Genomic DNA, 8,856 nt, shown 5'->3' on the forward strand with positions numbered 1-8,856 from the left:
TCAAGGTTATAGTAATGTAATTCATGAGTTATGCATGCGTGTGCAGTTTCCACTATATTCTCCTAGAGATTAAGCTTGAACAGGGACTAGTAACCGTCTTAGACTCAAAACGAAAAGATCCCCAGGACTATGCAGACATGACTGAAATCCTCAAGAAGTAAGTTAAATAGATCATTATCCACCATATCAGCAACCTTTTTCATTTCCTGATATCAAGTAATTGTTTTGTTTATCCGGCAGGGTTTGGAGAAAATTCACCAAAAAAGTTCCGGGACTGCCGAAGGAGCTGGAATTTAGACACCCGAAAGTAAGTACTATAGTAGCATGTTCCGCGCATCTCCTAGTGATTCAAGCGCTAGTTTCATCAATACCATTTAGCATTCTTGCTTATCAGTTTGATTGACCTCTATTTCTTGTAAAGTGGTTGTGGCAGGAACAAGGGAATGATTTCTGTGGATACTACATCTGCGAGTCCATCCGCCACACGACGTGTGAGCGGGGCGGGTACTCTAACGAACAATATGAAGTACGTAAATAGCAACATTCACAATTTTATTTTATTACCATCATTTGTGTTGAGTTTCATTCATTCATATATATATATGTATTGACCCCCTTCTTCAAATTAGATGTTTCGGAAGCGGGATGAACTCCTAGCACCAGCTCGCATGCGAGCAATTCAAGAGGAATTGGCGGCATTCTTTCTTGACCACGTGATCCCTGAAGACGGAGAATTCTATGTGGACCCTGAGTCCGTATGATTATATTTGTAAGAGATAATTATTGTATATATGTAGCCGGTAGTGTCAGATAGATATACGAGAACTTGTTGTTCGACCAACTCTCGGAGAAGGAGAGGTGGTTGATATCACTTCTCTCTGTATGCATATATGTTCATGACGATCTTCTATTTCCTTCGTTTGCTTTACTAGCTAGCCAGCGTGTCTAGTCCTCTCTATACGTATGTATAGTACGTAGCGTCGACCAAGCACGGACATAAGAGAGGACACTTCTCTATATTAATTATAGCTAGCTAACACAATATATGAAACACCTAAATTAACCCCCCAAAACCCCCAACCCCCCCCCCCCTTTCAAAAAAAAACAAAAACCCCAGCCACAGAAATGCTGACGCGTGGATGCCTATTGGTCCTGGTTGGTGCCACCAACCGGGACCAAAGGGTCTCCTGACTGGGCTCTGCGCACTGCCCATGTGGAGGGCCTTTAGTCCCGGTTCTGGATTGAACCGGGACTAAAGGGGGGAGGTATTAGTACCGACACTTTAGTCCCGGTTCAGGAACCGGGACTAAAGGCCCTTACGAACCGGGACTATAGGCCCTTTTTCTACCAGTGATGTACTATTTCTGTCTATGCTACAGATTTGGTTTAGTAGTCACTTTTCTGCTACGTATTAAATGCCAACATATGCATCTCTTCTTGTGCATGTATATGCATGTGCATGTGTTTCTTCGTATTTATTTTATGATTTTAAAATATTAAAAGACATGACTTTCAATCCGTGTGTCAAAATTCAGATCCGTTTTCATCGTTGAAACCCTCGCGACGTGCTCTTCGAAAGTAGATCCCACATGGGGATGTTTCGGCGAACTAGTCTTCCTGCCAACTAAACGTCAATGTGTGTGTAACTAGACTACATTGCCGCGCCAACTGAGCATATATGTATGTAACTAGTCCTGCCAACTAAATATCAATGTGTGTGTAACTAGACTACATTGCCGCCTCGATTGTGCATATGCGTGTGTGCAATTAGTGTCCTGTCAACTAAACATCAATGTGTGTGCAACTAGACTTACATTAAAAGCCAACTAAGCATATGTGTGTACAACTAGTCTTCCTGCCAACTAAATATCAATGTGTGTGCAACTAGACTACATTACAAGTAGGGAGGATGGTTGCACATCTACGACTAGGTAGTTGGCCACGGCAGTAGACTAGTTGTAAATCAGGTTGTCATGGTTGTTGCGTTGCAACCACATAGGAAGTTGGATTATGCAGCTCTAAAATTTTATTTTAAAAAAAGTTGCACCATGTAGTACTAAAGTTGCACAACACAGTATTAAAGTTGCACTATATAGCTTCAAAATTGGCATAAAAAATGCATCGAAACATACCCATGCTGGATGTAATTTTAAAGATCTCGATGAGGAGTCCAAAGGTGAAAACGGATCTGAATTCCGATACAAGGTTTGAAAAATATGACTTTTTAAATTTTTGTGAAAGGTAGTTAAATCAGTCACATGCAGAGAGAATGGACATCACGTACTATTTTTCCCTTTAATTATATTCTCTGGCCCACTATTTTAAAGAGCAACAGTCCAAAACCAGTTCAAATGATTCAACACAGTCCGCATATGATCTATGTCCGCACGGAATCGAGTGGCCTGGAGCCGGCCGCTCGGTTCTCCCAAACAGTGTGTATGCACTTTTTAGATTTTAGGAACTTTTTAATGAATCGACGGTAGAGATGCTCTTAGTCAAATGAAAACCTTGACTTATTTGAAAAAAAAAACATTGACAAACATTGACTGCCCGCGCGCGGGGAGCTGTTTCCTTCTAATCGTAGGGTCGGGCCGGGGTCCAGTGCGGCGGCGTAGGGCTGGAATGGGCGGACACGACACGCGAGTCCAGCAGCTCGATGGTGCGCGCGAGCTTGACGCAGCGGGGCGCCTTGTACTGGTTGATGGACGCTCCCCTGGAGACGGCGTCGTCCATGAGCTCCTCGAATGTGCTGGGCCAGATGACCCGGATCTCGAGCGGTCCGATCGACCCGTCTGTACACCGCGTTGAGGACCTCCTCCATCCCCAGCAGCACCCGTCGAGGGTCTCCTTGTGCACCGCCGCCGTGCCCCTGCCCGTCTTCAGCCGCTCCCAGTGGATGACGTAGTGCCCCGGGATGCGCCCGGTCCACGGCGGGCTGCAGCTCGGCCTCGTCGGTCTTGTCCGTCTTGACGGAGAGCAGCACGTTCTCCCGGCGGACGAACCGGAACTGCGGTGCCGCGTTGTGGAAGCCCGTCAACCGGAGCACGTCGCCGACGCGGTACCGGTTCAGCCCGGCGTACGTGGTGATCACCACCTCGTACTCGTGCCCCGGCTCCACGAGCTGGCCCGCGTCCTCCAGGACTCGAAGTAGGCCGTGGTGGGCATGATGGTGTAGGACACCTCGGACGGGCCGCACAGCGGGCGGAGGTTGATGCCGAAGTAGCACTCGGAGGACGCGTACGAGTGGGACACCATCGGCAGGCCGCCGCCATAGTACTCCAGCGCAGGGACGTACAGCGCCGGTCACGATGACGTCGAGGTACTTGGTTCTCGGCCAGATGCGCGTGATGATGCCGGCACATTCGCCCTCGCAGCACGGGTCCCGGACGAACTGGGCGAGCTTGGGGTCCGGATGGCAGAGTACGCCGGCGACCGCCTCGCGCACGGACGCGCCGGCCTCGATGTCAGAGGCGAGCTGCTCCCAGTTGAGCTGGAGGAAGCGGATGGCGCGCAGCAGACTGGGCGCGAACACGGCACCCATGCGGAGCACGTGGTGGCGCCGGCGACCGCCTCGCGCACAGACTCATATCTCTTTGGATTATTTGTTGACCGCGCGACAACAATATGAAAAATTGTCTAGTAGTTTGATCAATATGCTTTACTTATGGTTTCATATTTCTTGCATATTTAAAAATAGATAATGTAACTCGTTGTGCACTTAGGATTGCATATTTACCGGCGAATTACAGGGGAATTTATGGAAAGGTTTCTTAAAAAGATGAAGGCATCGACACAAGATTATAATGTTGGTCCATCACGTGAACCCCATGATGCCCCGTCTTCGGCACATGAACCAGATGACGATCTCGCACAAACAAACAATGCCTCGACATATGAACAACATTTACACATTGTTACAGTGGGTTCATCTCAAGCTCGAAGAAATCAATTTTGGTAAGAAACTTTACTACCAAATATTTTAAATTGTGTATTACTTTTATGTATATCATTGCTTGTTATCCATCCCTTGCATAGTGTACATGTGGCTAGTATAGTGTATATGTGGGCACCGGGACATTTTTGTTCTGGGTCTGCCCCTGTTCCCGCCCGAAGCCAGCTACCCGCATTCATGCTGGCTCAAAGCCGACTTCGCTCACTGGAGCCAACATTGAAGCGGCTCAACGGCAGAGAGCACCGCCCGCTGCGTAGGCATTCATCTGCCAGCGTACCTCCATTAAACCGGCACGTGTGCCGAGGAACCTACTCCGGCGCCTAAGTGCCACACGTTCGTTCCTGTGCCGACGAGCATTAAACAACTCTCCGGCTGGCTCCCCACATCCGCCTGAGATATAAACGTGTCCAGGCGCCGGGCTAGAACTGGTGCTTCTTTCAAAGTCCCATTATAAGGACATAACTAATGCATCAAGGCTAATGAACTAGTGGTCGTGGTCAATTTATACGTAATTGCTACATTGTACAATGTTAAAATCAAATCAAATGGTTTATAATGGTACGATTCTTACATTAGTACAGGTTTGCTAGTTCCATACATACCATTAGAATTCCTTTGTCGTGCTAGTTACCGAGGAAATGACACTTTTTGAGCAAGTACATAGGTAGCAAAGAAGAAACTACAAGACCTGAGTTCATTGCCCATAATCATAGGCACTGTTTTGCAGGAATCCTGAGGCCAGTATGCATATAATCAACATGATCTTCACATACTTTAATCACAGATAGCTCGTCACTGGCACGTCGTGCTGTTTGTCTGCTTGATGGGTTAGGCTCCAGACACCGAGCTGCAACACTGAGGATGTAGTATATTTCCCTAGCAGTTTCAGCATTAGGGACAATGAGCCTTGAGTCTAGCACATCTTGCAAGCACACATCATTATTTTTGGTGGACGACAAGAGAGAAAAGAGAAAATCTCCTGGATGGTATCCCATAAATAGCTCTAGAACAAGAACTCCGAAGCTGTATACATCACATTTCTCCGTCACATTCTCTGTATATGATAGCTCTGCAATTAATACCAATTAATTAGTGTATGTGTTGCAACTAAACAATTCAAGTTTCATTGACATCACATTTTACATGTATGTGCATATGTAGTGCCAAAACTATATAAGTATTTGATGAGGTTTATTTTTTTTACCTGGGGCAATATAGCCTTTCGTCCCAACAAGACTTGTGAGATTTCGACCATCAATATTGAGAATTTTAGCCATACCGAAGTCGGAGATGCAAGCCCTAAATTCCAGATCAAGTAAAATGTTGTTGCTTGTTATATCTCTGTGGACTATTGGTAATGAACAATCATGATGCATGTATGCCAAAGCATGAACAACATCTAGTGCAATATTTATCCGCCTTCTCCAGTCCAATTCAATTGCCCTTTCATTGTTCCTTAGTGTTTCTGCCAAGTTTCCCCTCTCCATATATTCATAGATAAGATATTTGCCTTGGCTACAGGAACAATATCCAAATAGTTTTACGATGTTTCTATGCCGAGTCTGCACCAATGCCTCGATTTCACTATTGAATACCAACTCGTTCACACAATTGTTATCTTCAATCATGTGTATCTTCTTCACTGCAAATATTTCAGATGTTGCAAGTTTGGCTTTATAGACAGATCCATATCCCCCAGTCCCTATGCAATGTGTTTCACTAAAATCATTGGTTGCTTCAACTATCTGTTTAAATACATCTTCCCCATCAAAATTCCAAATAGAGAATATTTTTTTGGGTGTTGATATATCCTCTTTAATTTTCATGGATTTCTTCCTTGCATTTGTGAACATCAACGCCGCCGCAACAAGAATAAGAGATACTAGAGTAATCATGGCTAGTACAAGTGTTTTGTATCGTTTCCTTTTCCCTCCACTCCAAGTTGTGTTATTGCAAGGAGGCAATCCTTTCACTATGCCACATAGCATCTTATTATGGATGAACCACTGAACTGGAGCTCCTTTGAAGAGCTTACTCTCTGGGACTGGTCCTTCCAATTCATTGTAAGACAAATCAATGGATGTCAAGCTTTTCATACTCTGAAATGATGATGGGATTACACCATAAAGTTCATTGTGTGAAAGATTCAAATTATCCAGCATTATCAGACCACTAAGTTGGCTAGGTATTTTCCCAGTAAATGAATTATCACTTAAATCCAACATGTCATGTAAGTTGTTCAACACCCCAAGCACTACAGGGATGTTTCCTTTAAAATTATTGTGACTCAAATTCAATGAGCGGAGCTTCAAACAATTCTCAATTGATCCTTGTACCAAACCACTAAGGTTATTTGATGATAAATCCAACAACTCTAGACTGGACAATGCTCCAAATTCTTGTGGTATGCTTCCATGGAATAAATTATCGGCAAGATGCAGCTGGAATAATCGTTCTAAATTGCCTAGTTCTCTAGGAAGCTCTCCTTCGAGACTGTTTGAGGAGAGATCAAGTACATTTAGCTGAGATAGCCTCCCCATACTTGCAGGTATTTTCCCTGTGATGTTGTTGTTTGATATGCCTAGCTTGGTAAGATGATGACATCCTCCCCAGTGATAAGACAAATGACCAAATAGTTTATTTGAACTCATGTCCATATAAACAAGATTAGGATGAACTCCCAACTCAGAGATATCACCTTCTATTTGATTCCTTTCAAGACGAACTCGAACTAGGCTTTTGCAGTTTCCCAAACTTGGCAATTGTCCATTCAGATTGTTATCAAATGCAGTTAAATTCTGGAGAAGGCCTCCAGCACACAACTCAGGTGGCAAGGGACCAGAGAAATTGTTTGCACCGAGTTGCAGTACCACAAGATTCATAAAGGTACCGATTCCTTGAGGAATATGTCCAGAGAGATTATTATCACCGAGACGCAATTTTCTGAGCTTAGTCAACTTTCTGAAGGCATCAGGGATGGAACCCGTGAGCTTGTTATTGCTAAGAGCCAATTCTTGTAAATCCACCAGGTAACTGAGTTCTCGGGGAATATGTCCGGTTAACTGATTACCATCAAGGCGCAAGCCAGTGAGCTTAGCCAAACTTCCAAAGGTACCGGGAATGGATCCCATGAGTTTGTTGTTGCTAAGTTCTAAAACTTCTAGATTCACTAGGTAACCAAGTTCTCGAGGAATATATCCGGTGAATTGATTACCATAAAGGTACAAGCGAGTGAGCTTAGTTAAACTTCCAAAGGTATTGGGGATGGAACCGATGAGTTTGTTCTCACTTAGATCCAAGTTCTCAAGATTCACCATGTAACCTAGTTCTCGAGGAAGATATCCATAGAAGTGGTTAGCATCAAGGCGCAAGATAGAGAGCTTTGTCAAATTTACAAAGATATGGGGGATGAAACCCATGAGTTGGTTGTTGTGAAGTTCCAAGTCTTCAAGATTTGACAGGTTGCCTAGTTCTCGAGGAAGATATCCAGATAATTCATTAACAAAAAGGTGCAACATAGTGAGCTTTGACATACTTCCAAATGTACTGGGAATGGAACCTGTGAGTTGGTTGCTGCTAAGATCTAACTCTTCTAAGTTTACTAGGAAACCAAGTTCTTGAGGAATACGTCCGGAGAGTTGGTTACCCCATAGGTACAAGCCTGTGAGGTTAATCAATCTCCCAATGGAATTGGGGATGGAACCAATTAATTTGTTTTTCCAAAGAGACAACTGATTTAAACACAGCAGGTAACCTAGTTCTTGAGGGATGTATCCGGATAACCGATTACCACCAAGGTACAATATTGTGATACTAGTTGATTTCCCTAGATTTCTTGGAATATGACCAGTGAAGCTGTTGTTGGATAAATCTATCCTAGCCAGCTTATTTAGGTAGCCTAGTTCAGTGGGGATGGGGCCAGACAAGTGGTTGGCTGAGAAATCTAACACGACCAGACTCTCTAGTAGTTTTATTTGGCTTGGTATTTCACCGGAAAGCTCATTCTCTTGGAGCATTAGGTGTCTCAGGTTTGGTAAGGATGATGCTAAAGAAGATGGAAAGGAGCCCCTTATCTTATTGTTGGAGAGTTGGATGCTCATCAGAGTATGCAGCACAGTGAAGTTGAGGTTGTCGAGCTCCCCTCCGAGCCCCAATCCGGCTAGAGAGATCTCGGTGATCACCTCCCGGCGCCTTGCTCGATGCTTGCTGCACCTGATGCCATGCCAGCTGCACGGCCATGCACTGTTGTTTGCACTTCCCCAGGATTGTAGTTGGGTTGGATGGCTCTGGAGTGTGGCTTTCCAGGCAAGGAGGGCCTCTGCTTGTTCTTCCAGGAGGGATGTCGCTGCCATGGTATGAGGAAACCATGTTATTAGTAGTAGAGTGATTGAGACGAGCTTCAGGAGAGGAGACATCTCCATGACTGGTCGCGGAGCAGGAGCAGCTCGCTATGTGGTAGGAATTTGTATGTCTGTGACTCTGTGTACGGTGCCACCTACCTGCACGATCTAGCAAGCACTTTGATAGATGTACAAAATTAACAGTGCCTCCAGGACTAGATGACCCAGTCGTCGGAAGATGACGGTCCAAGTTAATTTATCTACTTGATTGAAACTGCTAATTAATGTACAGTATCCATGAAGAAATCGTCTCCTGGTGTGCGGTCATAAGGACGAATTTTCTTTTGGCTTTACTGTAAAAAAAATCTCTTTCGGAAGTGATACGAGAATCTTGGACTAGGTAATTAAGCTGATTTATACTTTGAAGTTTGTTGTCAGCATCGACCGGAACAGATCGCGGACCAAGTACACTGCCCTTTCGGATATTCCTACATAGTCTTCCAGAACAATCCGCGGGCTTGCCAATTGGCATTGAAAATTTTGTAATGCATGCGTATGAGCATC

At 44.6% G+C, this 8,856-nt stretch overlaps 1 protein-coding gene and 1 pseudogene across 2 annotated transcripts; both read right to left on the reverse strand.

The window, feature by feature from the left end:
* Positions 1 to 2,574: 2,574 nt before the first annotated feature.
* LOC125534764 (indole-3-acetic acid-amido synthetase GH3.8 pseudogene) lies at positions 2,575 to 4,131 on the reverse strand (annotated as a pseudogene).
* A 528-nt stretch (positions 4,132 to 4,659) lies between these two features.
* LOC125540691 (uncharacterized) lies at positions 4,660 to 8,373 on the reverse strand. Of its 2 annotated transcripts, XM_087539416.1 has the most exons (3): positions 7,419 to 8,373; positions 5,157 to 7,274; positions 4,660 to 5,021 (listed from the first exon to the last, which is right to left on the reverse strand). In XM_087539416.1, the coding sequence occupies exons 1-3, from the start codon at positions 8,371 to 8,373 to the stop codon at positions 4,660 to 4,662; spliced, it is 3,435 nt and encodes a 1,144-aa protein (XP_087395542.1). The 2 variants fall into 2 exon arrangements, with proteins under 2 accessions (XP_087395542.1, XP_048560235.1); XM_048704278.1 differs by having other exon boundaries at positions 5,157 to 8,373.
* Between the last annotated feature and the right edge of the window lie 483 nt (positions 8,374 to 8,856).

This window comes from Triticum urartu, chromosome 2A, assembly GCF_056163025.1.
Source record: "Triticum urartu cultivar PI428250 chromosome 2A, HENAU_Tu73, whole genome shotgun sequence".
Classification (NCBI taxonomy): Eukaryota; Viridiplantae; Streptophyta; class Magnoliopsida; order Poales; family Poaceae; genus Triticum; species Triticum urartu.